General features: G+C 41.5%; 2 protein-coding genes across 63 annotated transcripts in view; one reads left to right on the forward strand and one right to left on the reverse strand.

The window, feature by feature from the left end:
* FOXP1 (forkhead box P1) overlaps window positions 1-19,582 on the forward strand; it is a 721,956-nt gene extending 702,374 nt beyond the window's left edge. For 31 of the 50 annotated variants that reach the window (XM_086366748.1, XM_086366749.1, XM_086366751.1 and 28 more), the window contains 4 exons: window positions 2,922-3,043; window positions 4,756-4,825; window positions 9,275-9,441; window positions 14,842-19,582. In XM_086366748.1, coding sequence (XP_086222874.1) covers window positions 2,922-3,043; window positions 4,756-4,825; window positions 9,275-9,441; window positions 14,842-14,986 — 504 coding nt within the window. In that variant the 3' untranslated portion in view covers window positions 14,987-19,582. Of the gene's footprint in view, window positions 1-2,921; window positions 3,591-4,755; window positions 4,826-6,470; window positions 8,745-9,274; window positions 9,442-14,841 lie in introns of those variants that run through there. The other 19 variants (XM_086366737.1, XM_086366736.1, XM_086366732.1 and 16 more) reach the window with 5 other exon arrangements.
* Window positions 1-22,572, reverse strand: part of LOC147348250 (uncharacterized) — an 888,338-nt gene that overhangs the window by 17,584 nt on the left and 848,182 nt on the right. For all 13 annotated transcript variants that reach the window (XR_015151291.1, XR_015151289.1, XR_015151290.1 and 10 more), the window contains 2 exons: window positions 14,796-19,470; window positions 1-13,315 (listed from right to left, as the gene is read on the reverse strand). The exon at window positions 1-13,315 is cut by the window's left edge and continues 17,584 nt beyond it. The gene's annotated coding sequence lies outside the window, so the exon portion shown is untranslated. The remainder of the gene's footprint in view (window positions 13,316-14,795; window positions 19,471-22,572) is intronic.

Below are 22,572 nucleotides of genomic sequence, written 5' to 3' on the forward strand. Positions count from 1 at the left end.
CCAGCAAGGCTTGTGATCATACAACAGTCCTCAATCCAAGTTCCACAGTTAGTGTATAGATTATGTTAGTATTGATTGCATTGTATTAGATTAACCTTTCAGCAATTTTTGGATTTCCTCACTATAATTTCTGTTTTAATAATATTTTTGCTGTAGAAAAAGGGGCAGGTACTATTGGAGATTAATTATTTTTGCATATTTAATATCTAGAATTCTTATAACCCCCCAATTCTAAGACATTTAGAAATATTTAAAATGCAAATATTTTACATGGTTTTATTATAAAGATGATAGGGGTTTGTTATAGGGTGTAAATAAAACATGCTTTCCTTGAACTAGAAGTTTTCCTTGCTGCTTATTCACTTTATATGGGAGGAAATCAAACATGGAAAATACATTTCCTGTACTACATTTGTCATAAATTAGCATTTTTAAAACAAAAGGAATATAACTGTAGAATTAATTCTTCACACTTACAGAGTTATGAATAATGACCCAATGTACCTTTTTTCTATTAAGACACATGGGCACTGAAGGAACTTGGTTCAAAATATTCCTTTCTCTTCCTCAGCCTGCCCCGAGGAAGAGAAAATATAAAATAATCTTCAGCTATGAATGCTTTTCAGAATTTAGGAAGTATAAACATGAAGCAGACATTTTCTTCTAATTCCCTTTTACAAATAGCAAATGATCAGATTTTAAAATAATTACCAGTGTTGAATGTGATATTTAGGCTCAAATCTTGAGATTTAACTTTTTCATTTCTGTAAAGTGCCGGCAAAAATGCCATTCATATAAACAGTCCTAGGTGAAGTATTTAATGATTCATAAATACATACACTTTTCTCTCCATGTCCTATTTGTGCTGCGATCTTACACAAAAGTTAAAATTCCAGGTAAAAGTGATGACTGAGAAGAGCTCACTCACCTTTTCTGGGAAATTCTCTATTTCCAGTTGCTTGTGCTTGGATGTACAGTCTTCAAAAACAGAAACTTAAGTTTTGACCTTACATCTTAATTTATATGGCTGTACAATTTAGACAGTTCTAGAGCAGTCCTGTTTTTCAGACATGGCTTTTTCAGTTTTGTACATCTGATACTTACTGTAAAACAGTAGATATGATAGGATGAGGAGAAATGCTGCTTTCTGTTCCCAGTTTGGTGTCCTCTGGATACATGTACTCTGGATTTTTTTTTTTTTTTTTTTTTGGTAAGAAACTTGGGTTTATTTCAAGCACTTCAGTATTGTTCTAGGAGATAAAGAATGCTAAGGGTCTACTGTTATCTCTGCCTTTGTGCAATATAAAAAAGAAAATGCTTTTTAAAGACTCATATATATGTGGAGAAATATGTCCTACCAAGTATAATGCCAAATATTTTCCAGAGATTGTTGTTTGATAGAAACCTATCAAACCTGTTTGAATCAGGGGTATCCTTTTGTAGTCACTTGAAAGTCTTGAACCCACCCCAAGTATGCTGACATTGCTCAAAAATTCCTTGAGTATTTATCCTATGGCTTCTTTCTGTGAGCAGTTCCATCATGCCATGTGATAAAATTTATCTCATTACCTTCTAAATGAGACCAGAAAAATCACCCTTCTTTAGCATGACTCCTCACAGAGTCACCAGTGGTGATTATCCAAAAATGGAAACACCTCTCAAAGAACAGATCAAGATCTGCCCCTGGAAAGGATCAGGGAGAGAGGAAGCGGTGAAGGGAAGGAATACAGAATGTTTGAGCGATAGCAGTGTTGCTGAAATAAAGTGAAGGACTTAGGAGGGATGTGAGGTGTGGTATTAGTATCGTCTTCTTATGCCCCCATTGTCCCCTTATTCCCTGTAAGAAGAAAGTTGGGAGTAAATGACATGGGTTTCTTTGAAACATCCTCCTGTCCAGTTTTGAGTGTCAATAAGTTCAACCAGGAGAACTGAAGAGGTGAAGCTGTGCTTGGTACTTTACCTGGTAAGGGTTGTGGAATTTCCTAAAACTCAGGAAAGGTGAGATGTTAAAAACTCTTCACCCTTCAGTTGAGCTCCTCCTTTGGTAGGTTACATATGTCAAGGGTTTCAGTTCAGGAGTGACCAGAATTTACTTTTTACCCTAAGAAAGTTATATGTAAATAGAAGCCATCAAATTGCCATTGAGAGTTCTACTCATGGTTCCCTTTGGCATTTTCTCTGTTAATTAAAGCACTTACCCCTAGTAAGGGCCAGCTTTTATATATTTGGGAAGGTAAGGCATAGCTTGATAATGGATGCTCATCCAGTGAGGGTCATGTCATCCTCTGATCCTGTCAGATGCAGGAGGCGGTGCTCTCAGTGGTAAACAGCCAGTGTCCATTTCTTCTGAAGAAATCTGAGAAAATGGGTCAAAGGTGTTAAAGCCAAAACTTCAAAGAATAAAAAAGCAGCAGCAAAATGACTTAAACCATTTTTGTATGAGAGATAGTGAGTTTAAAGGTGACAGTTTTAAGCTTATTTCCTGATTTTAAAGTCATATTAACATTACTTTTCTATTTTGGCTGTGAAACATATTTGGGAGCTAATATTTTAGTATGAGAGACGAGTGGGTTTAAAAGGGACTGTTTTATGCTTGTTTCCTGATTTTGAAGTCATATTAACATTACTTTTATATTTTGGCTGTGAATCCTGTTTGGGGGCTAATACACATATTAAAAAATACTTCTGGTTAACTATTACCAGAGATTAGGCGAAAATGCCAAAGTACAGTTAACTCATCACTTTGGATTTTGATTTTTCTTTTTGGAAGAGGCACCCTTCAGCACAGGAGGGTCCTCCTAGGGGTGGGAGCTGCAGCTCTTGGGGATGGGTTTACAACTGTGGGCTGTTAGGCTGAATTTACTGCTGTTTTTGGAGTCTTTTTCTTATAGAAAATGTTCTCTCTTTTATACTTGCTGCAGAATGCAGTGCGTCATAATCTTAGTCTTCACAAGTGTTTTGTGCGAGTAGAAAACGTTAAAGGGGCAGTATGGACAGTGGATGAAGTAGAATTCCAAAAACGAAGGCCACAAAAGATCAGTGGGTACGTCCGCCATGTTTGAACTTCTTAGCCTAGCTTGGATCGCGCTAACCAGTGTCACGTAGAGGCTTTGGCTGCTAGACGGTGTTAGACCAAACACCTGGTTTCACGTTGTCTCAGTGAAGGGAAGCAAAAAAGCATTTCATCCCTCCTGTTTTGTATGCCCGCCAGTCCCCTGCCCTGCTTGCTGGTCTCTGTTGCATCACATGCTAGTAGCTTTTAGGTGGCGATGCATATTAACCCTCACAAACCATTGGCTTATGCTTATTGCATTTTATTTTCTTTTTCCTGTTCCCTGTATTGGATGTCTGTTCTGCCCCCAACCCTGCCTCTCTCCTTTTGTTGCCACTTCATCTCCTTTGCTGCTGCTCCTATCCCAGGGTGCCATTCGCACCAACCTCTCACTGCATAAGTGCTTTATCAGAGTAGAGGATGAGTTTGGGTCCTTTTGGACAGTTGATGATGAAGAGTTTAAACGTGGCCGCCATATTCAACGAGGCCGTCCTCGCAAATACTGCCCCGATGAAAACTTTGACGAGCTTGTCGCACAGTAAGAGCCTTTACTTGCTTTTGTTTTTTGTTTCTGCTGTTGCTTTGGCTTTGCATGGTTGACTCATCCCATAATAGTTTTGCATTTCACCACGTAGCAGTGCCACGGCTTTCTGCAACGGAACTAAATCGTGTGATTTGTACATGTATTGCTCTTGTTTCCCTTTGGAACACCAGTGCCCTGAATAATGCTTTTTTGACGTCTTTAATGCAAATACGGGTTGTCTTTTGATTCAGCAGCTTTACGGGGACCCCTATAACTCAGTGCTTTTGCGTGACCCCTAATTCCTCCAAGTGAAAAGGAAACTCTTCTTTAGAGTTAAAATGTGTATTTACTGGGGTAAATTTCTTTTATTGGCTCACACAGTATAACAGTATAAATGTAGTAAAATGAATGATAAAAGTGCTCCAAGCATAGGAAGGAAACTGGTTAACAATCCATCTACTTCCTTTAAGGATCATTGATCAATGTAGGTAATTTCCTCCCCAAAACCACCCCCACTTTCTGACCATATCCTCATGTGTGATTTTTTTTTTTTTTTAAGTATTTTTATCCTTCCTATCTAGAGATGTTCTTAAAACAGTATCTTGTCATCATTTGGTCAGTAAATGGACATATTCTTGTATGCTCACAAACTTGGCTGTGCCAGAGAGACGAACCAGCCTTGGCTGACCAACCCTCCCTGGAGTACCCCCCTCTTTCCTTTTGGCAGTAAATGAGCTTTGAAGACTTCTTCTTCAGAGCTACCCTGCCATTCCTCTAGCATTTGTTCTAGAACTCAAATCCTGAAGACGCTTAAGAGCCAGGATTCTTCCCGCCCACTCCCAGGAGACCTTGCTCACTGACATCCCAGAGCATCAGCCTTCCTGCTGGAGTCAGGGCAGCTGCTCCAAGTTGACAAAGGCTCATCCACGGAGGAAGTGCCCAAGCTAATTATTACATAGTCCGCAGTTTTACCCCCAGTTTGCTTGAAGAGCAAGGTCTGTCCAACTCGGAGGTGTTCACACAGACCAGCCCCTGGTGAAAGGGAGAAACCCGACTTTCCTTTGGGTTGGGGACTGGGAGACATTTCTGATTTGGAAGGATACCAGAAAGCTTAAGACTTAGCAAAGAACTCGGGGGGTGATTGTGTTTAACTTTGAGTTTTTATCTTTCTCTCACACAGTAACCCTTCCCTTATTAAAAACATGCAGACCAGCCACGCCTACTGTACACCTCTCAATGCAGCTTTACAGGTAAGACGAGCGGCCGCCCCGACTCTGTGGCGGAGGGACATGTCTCCCCCACTCATTTCAAAATATATTAGCCTCGCTCTAATTAGATATTAAATTTTAATTCCGTTAAACTTTTTTCTTAAGTGCACAAAGCATCGTACTCCCTGGAGGCAAACACATCGGGCTGCTTCAGCATTAGCAGGATGCTTAGCATTTTGAATATTGTGGCAAAAAAATTAAAAGTTCACTTATTAATATTTATCAGCAGTATCATAATTTCCATCCTCTTATTTCAGAATTTCACTTGAGGCAAAAATACCACAAGTGTAATTACTCTAGCACAGCTATTAATGTGCTGGATGATAGGCTACTGTATCACATGACCTTCTATTGTTCACGGGTTTAAAGAGAAAGCAGAGCTTTTTTATTTCTTCTCCTTCTTTTAAAGTCTATTTTAGCATCTTTTCATTGCGGAGGGAGGAGGCTGGGTCTGGTTCGCTTGGTAAAAGTAAACTGTTTTTGTTCAAGCGATAGAGTTAGACTCTAGGTTTCCAGCAGATTGCTCAAGGTTACATAATAAGCTTGCAGGATGTTTGTCTCCTACTGACAAACCAAGCCGTCCTTACGTAACCGGTGTTACCAGTGGTAGGGGGTGAAGACACGGGGTTTGAGCAGGAGGGAGGTAACCTTCCTGATGTGAGTACCAGGGCAGCCCTGGCATCTGTCAAGCCTTCTAATTATTGCACATCTCAGTTACCAAACAATCAAGTCACGGCCAAATCGAGAGAGGACTGGAGTACACTGTACTGAACATACCTGGGCAGGGCCGTCCTCCCAAGTTCATAGGTGGACAGGGTCCTGGGGACCTTCGAAGCCTGTGTTCTTGACACAGATGTGACGAAGTCTTGTGCCCATTCAATGGGCCAAAATTAAAATTTCCCGAGGGAAGGGCACAGAGAAGCAGATGTCTTAAAAAGGCTCCTTAAGGGGATGATAGTGATGAAAACACAATGGACACACTCGGCATTAAGAGGAACAAAGTTGGCTGAAGAGGCTTTAGAACAATCTTCCTGTTCTCACTGAGCACCTGCCCGGCGTTCTAGAGAACCGTTTTCCCAGTTTACGCAGCGAAGGCTTCGGGCTTCTGAGGATGGAGCATCCACAGCCGTAACACACTTTGAGTTCAGAGGCAAATTCACTCAGCTTAGCTTTTCAGTAATTATATTTATATATATATATTTATATATATATATATACACATACACACAGCCCAAACCAAATTTAATAGGAGGAACTACTTTCTGTGTTTCTTTTAATTACTTGTAGTTTACACAGTAACTTTAGAAAAGCAAATGAAGGCACGCTTAGATGCCGCCACTGTAAATACCATTCATTAGTAGCTTATTTTCCCTGGAGTCTTATGAAGTGTGAATTTAAAGGCTGCTCTATCTGGAATGGTATTCAGATTACAAGCACATTTGACATTCATGAGGCTGCCAGGCAAAAAAAAAAAACAACACAGCCCACCAGCAGCAGTGATCCTCCAGCCTCTGGATCCTCTTAACTTTGTGACTAATTTCCACTAGGGTGCTTTCTCTTTACAGAACTGCTCACGCTTTACTTCTACAACATTTACCTTTGGCCCTGCACCCTTTCTTTCTTTCAGTGATAGCCCCAAACTCGCCCACCATTTTCCCAAGAATCCTTTGTATCTATCCTGAGGTGAGCTGAATACCTGGGTCTCAAGTCATGATTTGAGGAATGGATCTTCTCCCTCTCCTCCCGGAGTTTGGGTCCTTGGTCAGTAGACAGTCCCCTCAGACAACTTGCCACCGTGCACCTTAAATAAAGAGTCTACCAGCAGGCCTTCCCTTCCTGCCCACTTCCATTTTTTCAAGGCAAGTAAAAATAATAGTGGAACAACATCTTCAAAAGATTACTAGAGCAACATAACGCGTGATATACAATATATAAAATAGGACAGCAGAATCCACTACAGAAATAAAACATTGGACTCGGGACAGATTGCATTATGCTCTGAAAAAGTGAAGTAACTAAGGGTAACCGTAAAGCTTCATATTTATAGACTGCCTCTCCCCGCTGGGATCTCAGAGCAGTTAAGGCTCCAGGAGGGACAGGACTTAAGCATCTTCGGTTTGGGGGGGTAGAGGGGCCAGTGTGATGTGAAACCTCGTGCTCTGCATTGGACCAGTCCTTTATAAAATCTGTAACCCCTTGCTCCACAAGGGACATCAAGTACAAAAAGAGCCACTAGGTTAGACCTGAGCCGTTGGTGGAAAGTTTTCTAAGCTCGGGTAGGTGGCTCTGGTCACTCACGCAGAGAATGTCCAAGAAGCTGTCTTGTGTAGGAGCGACCGGGTTTCTCACTGCAGCCCACGTTGTCATTTTTTTAAAAGAGGCGCACACTGGTTTTCTTCATTTATGTCTTTTTTTGTCTGAGAATCAAGGGATCGGTGTAAGTAAGTGCTTACCTTTGGATGCCTTTCACCAGTGTCAGCCCGTGTTTTATGATCCAGTTCCCATCGGAAATGGCCTTGACCCAGAACACACTGAGAGCCACAGAGAATGAATCATCCTGAAAAGGTTGCCCTGTCCGTAGGATGGCCAGCTCATCCCAAAGCATACGTTCTTTGGAGCACTTCAGTGTTGTATGAACTTCTCCATCTTTGACTGGAGAAGCTGCAAGAAAAAAACAGCAAGCTAGAGCTTGGCCCCACTCTTGCCACCTTCTGACTGTAAAAGTGAAAGAGACTCACTAATGGTCCCAGCAGAACTTCCGTGTCAGGGAGAAACAGGGCCACTGTGTCGTCTGAAGTAAAGGCAGCCAGTATGTGTGTCCGGCTGCAGTTTGGTGCGGGGCGGATCAGGCAACGGGTCTGACTTTTCACTCTGCCAAAAAAAGACAAAATGTTTTATTGCAATTACAAGAGATCTGTTGAAAAAAGTACTTGATGCAAATTATTTGACAAACTGTAGGAGAGTGAGGAATGTTCAGATGTGCTGTTCGTCAAGATGAGTTCACCACATTTGGAAATGAAAATGGGATTTTTTTTCCCCCACTTTTTAGAAGAAGGCAGTTACATAAATTCAGAAGTGGAGGGAAGGAAAAGCCGTGGGCTTGCAGTGGGCCTGGCTTCGAAGTCATCCCTAGCCAATGCTGTGTTAGGTGTGGGCAGGTCATCCGTCCCTGGATCTCGAAGGCGTTTCTGGCTTTGGACCTTGTACAGCAAGTGAGACTGTGATTGTCTAACATGCAGATTCCCTGCAGCCCAGCTCCTCACCTGTTCTCTCTCCACTTTCGGGTTTTACTTGGTCTCTAGAGCCAGGGTTTCTAGAATCGTTTGGACTCTTGTATCACTGGCCAGTTGGAGTCACTGCACCAGATTGTCCTGTGATTGTACTTTTACCTCATTAGGATGGAAAACCAGGCCGAGTGTAGTCTGCAAGGGAACGAGTTTGATAAATCTTGGTCTAATTACAGCTGCCAGGTTTTGAAAGTCTGTCCTCTTTAAGAAAATGCAAAGTTACTAGGTCAGAATCATGACCCAAATGAAGCAGTATGGACACTTTAGCCCAGTGAGAGGTCTGACTGGTGTCTGCCTCTCAGACTGGGTGGTCGTTTTATTCCAGTGCAGTAAGACAGGAAATGAACAGTACATCCAACCATAGGGTTTAGGATATCTTTCTTTTTCTCTCCATTTCCACACTTTTTTAGCTGACACTCAACTTAGAGTGACTTTGTAACCTTCAATATGGATGTACTTACGTACCCCCAAAGAAATACAATTTACAGCTTCCTTTTGCCAGAGATTTCTTTTTTCTTTGGTCTTCAAATTCCAGATGATTGGTTGGAACCTGAAAGATTGCATAGAGTTACCTTCAACCAGTTATCTCAGACTACACTAAAAAGATTCAAAAATCATTAAAACAGAAATGATGGGGAGGGGAGATAAAAATTGATTCCAATTCTATAATCTCTTCCTTTTCTATAGGATCTGAGACATACATGTTTATGGAAGTTCTCATAAGTTTGGGCTCTGCAGCCAGAATAATCTGATCAAATCTTTAATATCCAATAGTGGAGTCATCGAAGTGGATAAAGAAGTGAAAATTCCGTTACATTTCCCTGTGATCTGGAAATATTCAGTTCCTCTTGAAAAAAGGCTTCAGACAGAAAACTCGTTATGAGATAGCCTTGTCTAAAGCTTGTGCCTCCACTCCACAGGCGCCTCGGTCCCTCCAGCTATAGCTCTTTGGAACCCAGCTTGGGACATGTGTCATCATCAGCTTGACTCTTAAATCACAGCCCTTCTAGACCTGTTAGAAACTTGTCTTTGCCAACTATACCAGAATGACTGTAAACTGAAGACCATCGAATCCACCTGTAATTGATAGCCTCCCTGTCTGTACACCCTGTGTCTTCATGCATTTTCTTTGGGTTGATGGCAGGCTTCGATGGCTGAGAACAGTATACCTCTATACACTACCGCTTCCATGGGGAACCCCACTCTGGGCAACCTGGCCAGCGCGATCCGGGAAGAGCTGAACGGGGCGATGGAGCACACCAACAGCAACGAGAGCGACAGCAGTCCGGGCAGATCCCCTCTGCAAGCTGTGTGAGTACTGCCCACCTGCAGCACCTCTGCCATCAGATCCCCCTGGTTTTCTGTCACACGAGCCTTGCTCTGACTGCTGTCAACACCTTTTCTGTCATTTCCGACTTCCTAGAACCCAGGGAGAAGTGGGTGCTTCCAGAATTGTTCAACTCGGTTCGCAGCTAAAAGGACCACTTACTTATTATATCCGACCCATAAAAGCAGTAGGCTTCCTGCAGCCCCACAAATGCCCAGAGCCACAAAGGGGAGTGCTTTTTGCCCTTGCTCCGTCAGCTCAGGCCATTATTTCAGCCACCTTACCTTTTCCTCCTAGAAGCGGTATGCATCCTGTGACACAGTTCACTGTCTGTCCGACGTGCCGGCGTGCTGAACCCAGCAGGGCGGGAAAGGATGCTTGTTTACTTGGTTGTGGGATAATGGTGAGCCGCGCACGCCACGCTGAAGCGCTATTACCAAGCATTAATGATGGCACGAAGGAAAGACGGCATGATTTATAGATTGCTCTTAAAATATCAAAAGGAAAATTAATAGGGGCATTATAGCAGCAGACGGCAGTATAATGAGCACGCCCAGGACCGTGCAGAGTGCTGGCTGAGGGCTGTCTGTCCTGCGTGTGTGTGATGCCCCTGGGGGTGGGCGATGGGAGGCAGGCAGGGTGACACCACTCCCTCTCTCGCAAGAAGAGTTTCAAAAAGAAACCCCATTTTCCCACGTAGGATTCACCAGGGATGCTCTAGAATGACAGCTTCTCCCTTTTAGCGAGTGTCTGTAAAACCAACGCCCGCTTTAAAGGAGTAAACCAATGCAGTGTTTACCATGCTGTCAGTTCCTAGAAATAGAGCCCTTGTCTGCACAATGCTTCTGAATTACTGACCAACATCTTAGTTTAAGAGCATTTGAGTGATCAGAATGGAAAATATGACCTGTGGCAATTAGCAACAGAATGAATTGGCATCTAACAACAAAGGCAAAATGCTGCCTGCCAGTATGGGTAATTGGTGGCTTTGGAGGAATCTGAAATTTGATTATTTAGCATTTGAATTTCATGCCCAAAGTGCTTTGAAAAGGATCTTTAAAGATGAAAATAGTCTTTGTAAATTCATAACAACAGTCCCTTAGCATTTACTCCACAACATTTTAAGAACGTGTTTATCTCTCTCACGCTGCCACTGCCGTATATCATGCTTCCTCCAGCAACCTGGTGTTTCTGACTTTATTATCACACCCGCATTCATCTTTAAATCATTGTCATGACAGGAGTATTTACTAAGATATTAAGGAAGTTCAGAGCAAATATAAATTGTTATGTATGCTACTTCAGGAAGTACTTACTGTGGAGCAAAAGCGTCTGAAGCTGCTGAGTGGAAGAGAGTTTTTCCTAGTATCCACAGAACTCCAAGGTTTCGTTCCTGTGTTTACAGTAAAAGAAAAAAAATGACTAAAAAAAATAAAGGAAAGATATTTGGATAAAAACTCACACAGCAGTTTTGAGTGATGCTAATTTTGCTGTATAAGATAGTTAATATAAAGTTAATTTATGGAAACTTTGAGTTAACCCCAGTATAACAGAAGTCTTGTTTTATAGCTGTCAGTTTAATTTTTAACAAAGATTTTACTGATGGTTTTTTTTTTTTTTTAAACCTGTATAAAGATGTCAAAAAGCATACTGTTTGTTGCTCAGATCTCACAGGTATACAGTACAATAAATTATTTTGCTAAAAAGAATTATATGTCATCAGCCCATTTCCTATGCCTACTCTTGGTGCTGGAGATGGTTACCCTTTTTCATCTCACAATTCCATTAAGCAAATTCTATAATGATGGAGTTTGAATTCTTATCTAACATGCATTACCTGCTATGACGCAGATTGTCTCCTAAGCTTTCTATTCTATTGGAATAACTCAGATTGTAAACTTCACAGCAAGGCTTAAAGGACCCTGTTGGTAACGGCCCACCTGCTATCTAGTGTTGACATAGAATTCCTTCTTACCTTCCCCGTGACACTCAAATACCACTGCATTTTTTTCTCTCTCGGAACACTACCAAGTAACCCAGAAGTATGGCTTTGGAGTATTATCCGTTCATCCTGCGAGGAGCTAAAGGAGCTGTCGTACAAAGCACGTACTCCATGCTGTCTCCACACCCTCTGAACATAGTGCCTTTAGACAGCAGTCAGCTCGCTTTCAAAACTCTGCTGTTCCCACAGTGGCTAAAGAAAGCAGTTAGATCTAAGAAGGAAAATGTGGGGTTTGCACAGTTATTCCCTGGAAGCCCTTTCGGAAGCAGAAGTCAGAGAGAAGGGAGGAGGTGACCAGTGAGCGTGGAAGGCGCCACGCGCGGCTCTGTTTCCCAGGATGCAGGGGGGTGACTATGAAGCACAGGGTCTGAAGGAGGCTGCAGCTTACCTGAAATGGATCTTGCATGGAAAGCCATCCTTTCCCATTCTCTAAAGCCCTGCTTGCCCATGTTCCTGCAGTGGCCCCACTCAGCGGGGGGGGTCTGCTGGTTTCACGGAATGTCGTGAGTTGGATCTCATTTCCCTGGAGTTCCAAGAAGCCTTATTACCATCTCACCTGGTTGTATTGGCAGCTTGTCACACCATAGATCTGATCAGTTCACCTTTGCTGGGGCTCCACTCGATAGTAGGTGCTGGGTTTGAATCAGGGTGCACAGGGTCGTCACCTGTGTCTTTGGGATGGAAAATAATCTCACTGAAGTTTGCCTGCAGATTGCAGGGGGAACCAAATACTCTCCCATGCGAACCTACTTTGTTGGGGTTGGGGGAAGTGATACATACCTGATTTTTTCTTTTGCCTAGCCTAACATTTGTCAAAGTCTCAAATTATAAAGCAAGAACTTCATTAAGACTCTCCAGTTGTTCTAGGGTCTCCCCCCTCTCCCACCCATAGCCTTGTATCATTTCTGTCATCAGATTCAGCTTTATAAACCTAAAAAGATGAATATATCTGGTAGTGTGAAGAAAAATGAAAATGGGAAACACAGCTGACTCACAGTTCAGGCAACACACAACCCTAAAACACTCTTGTCCAAACTGTTACTAGAACCATGCTACCAGAGGACAGGAGGGGGTGAAGTAACAGTTCAACAGTGCTAATATGAAGCCCAAACATAAAGTGACGTTCACCATTGTCAGTCACCCGAGAAACACAGCTGAAGGTAACTGGAACTTTCCTTGTACCTGCTCAGCAACACACCGTATTTGAAAAGCAACACTTGGGGCTGATGAGGTTGAGTTTAAATTGATAGAGCTTCTCTGGAAATTAACATTGCAATAAATCACAAGAACCATAAGATGTTTTAGCCTCTGCTCCAACAATTTCATTCTCAGACATTTATCCTAAGCCGGTAAATCAAGTATGGATAGAAGTGGTCACTGTATTACAACAAAGAGCACAGCAGGGTTGAAAGGTACAGAGGCGAGAAAAAGACAGTCCCAAATGCCCAGTGTTAAGGGGTAACATGTCAGTCAGCACAGTGCTCATACAGTCAAAAAAATTAAAACTAAAGGTAGCAAAATAACATTCCTGCTATGTTTGCAATATGTGAAAACATGACCCCAAATGGGAGAGGATAGACAAAACAAAACATCCTCCCTTAACTAGGGTTTATAGGTGATTTTTTTTAAAAAAGGAATAAAAATCCACACACCCAATTCTTCCCGAAAGAATACAGGGGAGGGGCCTACGGGGGCTGACTTCCCAGGCATGCGATGAACACAGTCTCACAAAGATCCCATGCTTGAAAGTTTTAACGCTCAGCTGTTTCCATCTGGAAAGTCTCAATGAATTTTTCAAATGCATTTTCATTTCACACTGGACTCTGCAAATTATGCATCTGGTCCGGATCTTGACGCTAAAAACAAATAAATAGGACCATTAACAAACTAAGAATAGTCGGAGCCAAACTAGTGAAACATACTCTAATACAACCTGGGCATATTTCATTTTGCACATAGTTTGTAAGAACACAGGCTCTGTTTTTTAAAAGCTATTTATCCCGACATCCACCTCCAAACACTACTCTCCAGGCTTCGCTAATTAAGAGTCCAGGAGGTCCCCGTGGCAAGGGCAGTCCGGAGCACTCCTCTGTTGGTTTTTCAAGGTTCAGGTGGCCTTCAGGGTTTGCATACAACATCAATTATTTAGGGAGGCAGCAGTCCCCAGCTCCACCTCTTATTACTAATACTTGATAAAGTCGAATGAAAAAATCCACCCTTGGTAGCCGGTCCCTGCAGTGGGATCTTTTTTTTTTTTCTTTTAAAACTTGAATGGGGATCGGGTTTTATAACTTGAATGGCTCTTTTACATATCAAAAGCCCCACAACCGAAAGTAATTTGTATTTGCAAAAGGATCAGTTGTAAATATGATTTATGCATATGCAACATTTCTCAGTTGTTATCGGAGAGGTTTCGTGTGGTCCCTCGCCGGCCCCTTCGGGTGAACTGTGCGCTGGGCTGTAATGAGCGCGTTGGCAGATCTCATCAGAGCCCAGCGCGTCCCGGTGGCCGCTACCAGCCGGGGCCTCTTGTTTAGTCTTGTTTACAGCTGACAGCGTTATTATTCTGACCGGGGCTCCGCTTTCTTATCATATTGTTGTGTTGAGCGCACCTTTTCCTCTCCGTTTGTGTTTCCTGGCAGGGCTTTTCTTGCCTTATTGACAGTTTGTAAAAATATGCATTAATTTGGAGTTTCCAGCATGTATCATGGTGTCTCTCTGCTGTGTTTGCTTGAAGTTGATTAATGATAGACCCTCGCTTGGGGTCGGTCTCCGGAGAGCTCTTTCACAGGTTCTGCATGTTAACTAGCAAAGCAGAACACACAGAGAGCTGCGATTAGCCCAGCCTCCAGTTTTTGGTCCCCACGAACTACCCTTGCATTACCGGTTCTTGGTTCATGGGATTGTTTCAAGGTTTGTTTTCCTCCATGCAGGAGGCCACTCCGGGGCCTGTTAGCTGACCCAAAGTGTGTCCTTGGCCTAGCAGCATCAGTGCAGAGCTGGTCAGAGATGGAAAGTCTCAGGCTGCATTTTAACCAGAGCCCATGTTAATGCGCGTGCACATCACACTGTAAGAAACCCCATGGGAGGACACACCCACGGGTGCTTCCATCCAGAGACCCTTCCGGGATGGTGGGAACCTCCCTCCGTGCAATCCAGTATGGTTGTCAGTAGCCTACGCGGTGGCCCTGGAGCACATAAAATGTAGCCAGTGCAACTGAGAAGCACAGTTTTAAACTGTCTCAATTTTGGTAGTCACACGTGGTTAGTGGCTGCTGTATAGAACGTCACAGCCCTAGACTGTGGCTTCTGTGCTACCCAGAACACCCAACTTACCTTGAGTTGGGAAGTCCCCTCAGTGAACCTTCTCTTGCTTTTCCAGGCATCCTGTACACGTCAAAGAAGAGCCTCTGGACCCCGAGGAAGCTGAAGGGCCACTCTCCTTAGTGACAACAGCCAACCACAGTCCAGATTTTGACCACGACAGAGATTACGAAGATGAACCTGTCAATGAGGACATGGAGTGAACATCTGGGCAGGCCAACCCCAAGAGTGTGAAGATTGGGGGGAAAAAAACACACACACAAAACAAAACATGTCAAAAGTTGGCAGTGAAATCGTTCTCCATTGGTTGTACAGTCTGGAGGATTTTTCACTACATTTTGACAACTTTGCAATGTGTTAACTCTTAGTGCCATCAAGAATCCCATTTGGGAGTATTTTTGATTTTTCTACTTTTTGTTGAAAAAAGGAATTTGTACTCTGTGCATTGGATGGACTTGTTTGGTACTGGGGATTTTCCTCTCTTAACAGTCAACATCAGTGTTGTAAATTCGCTAAACTGATTCACTTTTAGCAGCAGACTTTGAACTGCAGTCCTGCCGACATTGCACAACGAGGACACCCAACTGAGCATGTGCGCCTGAGCTGCAGACCAAGCCTCTGCCCAGAATCCAAGGATTCCAATGGACGACCTATTTGCACAGTACTGCATGTTGATTATCACTGCCTTTACTCCTTTTTTTTTTTTTTTTTTGCTTCCAGTTGGGATGGGGAAGGCCTTTGTGTGTGTATTGGGGGGAGGGTTTAAAAATAATTATCCCAAACTTTTTAATGTATTGCCTTTTTTTTTTTTTTTTGGCTTCTCCTATACCATTTTAAGTTCTGACCTCAGGCCTCCATTTGGGCCCGCGGCCTCTTGGAGGCTTCAAGTTTTCTGTACCTTGTGATGAATGTTAATAGGTGTTTTTATTATACAAAGCTGAATGTCATTTCTCGTTCGTAGTTTTCTGTCACTCATTCCATTTCCCTTCAGACATCACCACTGTTTTCTCAAAAGTCAGAAAACATTCCGTTTTGGTCTTTTGCAAAAAGGTCCCAAATGCTGCACTCTACATGTGAAGGTCCTCTCACCCAGATGTGAAGTTCCTGCCAGAAAGAGAATGAATGACAGAAAAAAAAAAAAAATAGAGACACCCTAGGAACCATGCAGATTCATTTCACAAAGCAGTATTGGAATGTGGGAAGCGGGTTGTTTCAGATTTTCCTCTTTTTTTTATTTTAAATATCGTATCTACCGTCATTCTTAATAAATGCCACAGCATTTACCAGCACAAGGAGACATAGGCAGCAGCCCCTCTTCCCCCAAAACCAAAAAAAAAAAAAAAGCACTGACCGCGTGGCTGTAGAAGGCTTCCCTGGGATGACCTGGTTGAGATGGGCCTCAAGCTCTCGCAGTTGTTAAAACCAGCATGAGTTGCTTTGTTTGCAAAATGGCCCCAAAGCTGGCTTCCCTGAACAACTCTGCTGCAAGTGCCGGTGGCCCCCAATGGAAACATGCATTCAGACCTGCTTGGTGGCATTCATCTGTTTGAATGCAAATCAGATTTCAATTTGAACTTGTTCTGTGAGTTAATGAGGACTGGGCTCAGCAGAAGCTGAGGAGTTAATTTCCACTGTGCGGACCTGGTGCAGCAATGCCGTCTGTGAGCCGGCATCACCCCACCAGTCCTGTCTTGGAAGCCAGCAGCGCGAGGCGTCAGGTAGATGGGAGCTCAGCCCAGCCTTGGGCTCTTGGGGAGACAAACAGGACGTGCAGGACGTGACGCTCATAGGTCAGTTCAGCCTCAGTCCTTGGACCCCTGAACGCTTACTTGCACCCCCTTTCCTGACATTTATTTATCTAGGACTGTAGCTCTTGTTTTAGTTCGAGAGCCGTTTGGAGAGCTTAATTTATATGCTTTGTACCTTTTTTCCCCTAAAATTACCAAAGATATTCCACAAAGTTAAATTATGTTCTCTGTTTTTATGCTTTATCTGATGAAGCCAAATATCCTCTTCTTGTTGATCAAAGGAGGCAAAATAATTTAGAGGCAATTGATGAGATATAGGCTATTGCTAACTTGAGACAACTGCTCCTTCATCATAGAGGACATTTAGGAGACCAAGTAGGTAATGGAACCAAAGTAGTTACTTTTTTTTTTTTTTTTAATCATTTTTTGTTGTTTGTTTTTTTCCTACAGAGACCAAAACTCATTCCTGTAAAGAGAAATTACGGGGCTACTGAAGGGAGAAATAGGATACAGTATTAAGGGTGTACCATCTCCAAGGAAAAACAAAAACAGTGTATGGCATATGAAACTTAGGGGGTGTCCAGTCCAGGAGACAGTTATGGTAAAATGAAGGTAAAATTCAGAGAGAACAAAAAAGCTTCCACAATTGAACTAGACCATGTAATAGTATTTCTAGAAGACATTTCTTTTCAAAGAAAGATTGTATGCCACTTTTGTTTAAAGACTGTGCTATGATCACTGCGTTCATTTTAGTTTCTCTTGTCATATATATCCTCCAGGTTTTTGTTTTATTTTTTAAAAGGTTTTCTTTTTGTCCTTCCTTTCTTTCAGATTAGGCTTGCCTCAGCATTTTTCATTAAAAAAAAAAAAAAAGTAACATTCCTGTCCACTCACAAGCTTGGTAGAAAAACTTCTTTGGCAGTTACTTTTGAAGCTTCACACTGCTTTCTCTATAAAGGGCAGTCTGTGGTCACTCGAGACTTACATTTTTTTTTTTTCCCCAACTTTTCCAGGCAGCGTCATGATGTGCAGGCAGTAGCCAGACAGGGTCATGGGAAGGGGGCCCTGAGCTTCTGAACGGAGTGGTTGCTGGTTAGTTTGGTATTCAAAAGAGGATAAAAATCTGGTAGATTAGTTCATTCTCAGCATGTGTAGCTAGACATGAGTAAAGTTAACAGCATGAGAAACTGTTAGTACGCATACCTCAGTTCAAACCTTTAGGGAATGATTAAAATTAAAAAAAAAAAATACATTTCACTCAGTTGCACTTAGTCGTATGTCTTGCATGCTTAGTCTAAAGACTGTAGCAAAAGAAAAAAAAAATTAGATTTTACATATCTTTGCAGGTATCACAGCCTTGCAGAAGAACCAACTGAAAAAAAAAAAAAAAAAAAGAATCTCAGGCTTTACAGCAAGCAAACTTCACTCTGATTTTTCCAATTCTGATTCTGTATCCCTTGGGGGTAATCCCAGTTGCTTCTTTAGGATGGGGTTTATTATGTTGTACATATATCCCGATGTGTCTGTGTGACTCTTTGTCTTTTTTGGGGGAGGGCGGAGGGTGGTTCTTTTTTTAGATATTGTTCCTAAAAAGGAATAAATGCATACACCTGTTTGTCAAAACACCTTTGCTTTTTGTGCAACTGCTTTATATTAACAATACTTAAGGAAAAAAAAAAAGCTTTGGAAAAAAACTACTGTATGTAATGGAATTGCAGAATATGCTGCACATGTATTTTATTTAGTTATTCTTGCTTTAAGAATATCGGATGACATTTCCTGACATGTGGGAGGGAAAAACTCCCAAACTTTTTTTTTTTTTGGCTTTTAAATTGTAACATAGTTGACAGATTTTTTTTTTTTTTTCCCTGTTCTCATTGATCAGAGCATCTTGTACAGGTTTTTTTGGTGTGTGTGCGAACGGGTGTGTGTTAATCTGTTTTTTGATACATTCCTATCCCTTGTGTTTATCCTACCATTGCCCTCCTGGCTATCGTAAATGAGTTCATACATTTGAAAAGAGAAAAAAAAAAATGTTGTTTTAAAAAGTGTTTTCTCCTGCTGCAGTAAATACTTTGCATGATGAAATTCCAGGGTCACACTTTCAAAGTTTATCAGTGAAGTAGTGATTAATCATGAGAGTGTCAAAGCTATTGAACTTTTTGTATAAAAAAAAAAAAAAAGAGAAAACTTTACAAGGTGCCAAGATGTACAGACAATTTTGTTACTTTTTTTTTTCCCAAAGAAAAGCGTACCTTTAGGGAGAACAGTCCCTCGCATCAGACAGATGCACCGTCAGGAATGAGGATCCACCCTATTGTCCCTAGTCTGTCCTTGTGAGACAAGTTAGCGCTGCCTGCAGTGTACCAGCAGTGAAAGGAAATACCAAGGCTTATGGATGGGAAGAGTGACCGCCAGCCCCGCCACCTTTGGATGGCTCCGACCTGATTCCCAGCGTTCCATCAGACCTGGTAAAGACACCTTGGATTCTTCACCCAAAATGCGATGTCCGTCATTAGCAATTTTATCATGGGGGAAAAAAAAGTTAAAGATTTCCTCTCCTTTCCACATTCCAGCTTGATCTCCGTTTCCAAGGGTACAAAGAAGAACATGTTTGTCAGGATTCTGAATCTTTGGGGGACCTTTTGCTTAGTGGTAGACCCTCTGGATATTCCAGATGTTTCTGAGAGTCAGTTTGGCTTTTCTCTCCCGAGAATGAGACTTAACAATTCCAAAGGCATCTAAGTGGGCCCCGTGTAGTTCTCACGACGTGCGCTACACAGAAGCCTGCGTGGAGATGGTACAGCCCGGACTGTGAGCATGGTGCTCCGTGGAGATGTGCTGCCAGTAACAAGAATTTTTTTTCTTTTTGTTCTGTTTTGATAAGGCATAAAAGGAACTCATTCCTTGACATCAACTGTAATTCCATCATTCCGTGTCTGTGGATACAGACAATAAAAAAAAATGTTGTGTAGTCAGTACTAATTACTGACATGATCGCATTTTCAAATGCAATAAAAATACTGGTTGTTCACACTGGTAGTAAAAGTCGCCACCGCCTAAGTTTCTTTCCCCTTCTGACCTCCTGAGAGTGTATGTTCGGCATATGCGTTCGGTTTAGCACCAGCTGCTTCCAACTCAGAATTAAAATCAATCTTAACTAAAAGCTTTCATCATCACAGAGGGCTGAAGCTCTCATCCCTCAGGATTTCAAAGTGAAAGTCTCCACTTAGAGAATTAGGGGGAAAAACACAGAAAAGGGGAGGTTACCTTTTCTCTCCAGGAAGCACACTGATTTTTTTTCCATCATATTTTATATAGAAAAAACAAAATATTGAATAACTAGCATTAAGAGCAAACTAAAATTTCAGAGGAAAGCAATTTCATGAATAATTCATTTAAATTTCACATCTGCAAGATTAGTCATCCAAATAAAATGCTAATGTCAAAAACATGCACCGTCTATAATATTCTCATCAAGAAATCTCTTTGCATATAAAGATAAATGCTGAGATTAGAACAAATGATTTTATAAAAATATTCTATCCAAAAGTATGGTCTGGTCCATAGCTGCCTTCCCGGAACCAAATAGTAAAAGCTCCCGTAACTGAATATTTCCAGAAAAACCATCTTGATTTCTGAGGTCTTTTAAGAATTTCAGACCTCTAGGAAAATTCACTATTTCTCTCTAATACTATTCTGTCATATATAAGGATGAATTAATTTGGGCATTCTCTTTGAGTAAAAAAATTAAATTGGTATATCAAAAGCACCACTTCTAAGTGGCCAAACTACAATGACATACAACCGTTAGGTATACAGTTCAGAGCACATAACGCAAGCCAATGGACGTCTTGAAAATTAACCTTGCAGTTACTTGGCAAAGACCAGCTGACCCTGAAGAAAATATACATGTTCTTCCTCAGCATTGTTTTGAAAAGACCTTATTAGGAAAACATTTTTTTCATACATATTTTGCAGAGTAGTAGCCCCTTTTCAGTAACAGTTATGCCACTGTCTAAAAGCCCTCTAGTCTGATAATTAGTGAAACATTTGAACCCTTAATTCTTATTCTAGCTACTACAAATAAATTAGGGTTAATTGAAATTCCTTTAAATACCAGGCTTAAACATAAACACTGCTTAGAGCATGTGCAGTTGGTAAAATTAAATAATGTCCACATATTTTGAGTCAACCGAAAGACCCTAACCAAGTATGTATGACACTGCATTGGTGAAGATTTTGCTAGTTGATGCATACGACGTTTTTATTTGTATTTCAGGAATTGTTCTAATGCAGGAACATTCTCTGACATCTTTATTTCAGGCTTGCCATTCAGATAAACTAGGCAGCAAACCCAAACTGTTGGTGCTTCTTTTAAATGGGAACCTTTATATCAACAGCCTAAATAAACTCTGAGGAAGACCAATTTCACACCAACACTAACCAGCTGCCTGATCGTTTTTACTCTCCCTTCCCCCCAAAGAAGATTAAATCTGATACTACATATTTATGTGTAGGCTGCTGCTGCTAAGTCGCTTCAGTCGTGTCCGACTCTGTGTGACCCCATAGACGGCAGCCCACCCGGCTCCGCCGTCCCTGGGATTCTCCAGGCAAGAACACTGGAGTGGGTTGCCATTTCCTTCTCCAGTGCATGAAAGTGAAAACTGGAAGTGAAGTCGCGCAGTCGTGTATGACTCTTCGTGACCCCATGGACTGCAGCCTACCAGGCTCCTCCGTCCATGGGATCTTCCAAGCAAGAGTACTGGAGTGGGGTGCCATTGCCTTCTCCGATATGTAGGCTAGTAATCACAATTTATCTTTCATCCTGATTGTAGTTGAGTCAAAAGTAGTCTTTATTTAAATAAAGTGAAGTTGGGTCTCAGACCTTCATTTAAGGAACTGACTGATGGATGAAAGATTTAAGACAGAATTCACATTGGAGGGAAATTAAATTACATACAAAAACACTGGTTTAACTGTGGGACAATATTTGGCTTAGAAAACTGTCATTCTAGACTTCTATTTATTTTTAAACAGCATTTTATTTTTTAAAAAAACAAAACCCCCTATCATCTTGTTTCTGCTCTGATTGTAAAATGACATTCCATGCTTAGTAACCCCCCAAAATACACATATATATCCATTTGAAAGGATCCACCGGCCTTTTCTTTGGCTTATACCAAGAATACAGGGAGGAGGAAAAAGGGGGGGAAAAGACAAGCTTCAAGTTATAATGTTAATTTGAAGGTAACCGGCCTTTCAAGAATTAATTTCAGCCAAAGCAATAATCATTATTTACCGGCATGTGACATTTTTATCACTCATCATATTAGCAAATTTCCATTGAAAATGCTAAAATGGTTCGTCATAAGGCAGATAACTGCTCTAGCTGTAAAAATGACCAACACAAGTACTGTACTCAAACATTAAATTATACTGTAATTAATAAAGACAGTTAAACTGTCTACTAGCAACAGCAATTTAGGTAACCACATTTGATCAGCTATAAATTGTAACTACATTAAAATTCCAGAAATATTAGCAATATGGATTACTTGATGGAAGTCACTGCTGATCACCAATTCTCTCTCTCTCTTTTTTTTTTTTTTCCTTAAACAACGGAAGCACAGGTCAGGTTGACCACAAATCCGTGAGCGAAGATCAGGCCTTAGCACTTTTAATCTTGTGAAACAAGCAATTACAAATAGTTGCATCGATTTGTTAAAAAGCTTTAGGTGACATAAATTGTTTCCTGTTTAGCTTATTGCTCTGATACATAAATGTCACCCAGTCCAGCATTTGTGAGGCCACAAAAGAACACAGGGTGACACAGAGATGTGTTTGTCAGTCCTTCTGTGAGCTTTCTGGAGAGCCGCTCTCCCTGGCTCGTGTCTCATTAATATGAAGGAGAACTATTTTGCTATGTGAATCTTTAATACCAGTTTAATTTTCGATTCTCAACTGGGATTTTGTGCTTGCTTTCTTGCCACTCAACATAAAGCAGCACATTTGAAAAACATCTTCTAAATAGAATAATA

The sequence above is a fragment of the Bos grunniens genome, chromosome 22, assembly GCF_055505025.1.
Source record: "Bos grunniens cultivar Pamir isolate PY7600 chromosome 22, Bosgru_T2T1.0, whole genome shotgun sequence".
Taxonomy (NCBI): domain Eukaryota; kingdom Metazoa; phylum Chordata; class Mammalia; order Artiodactyla; family Bovidae; genus Bos; species Bos grunniens.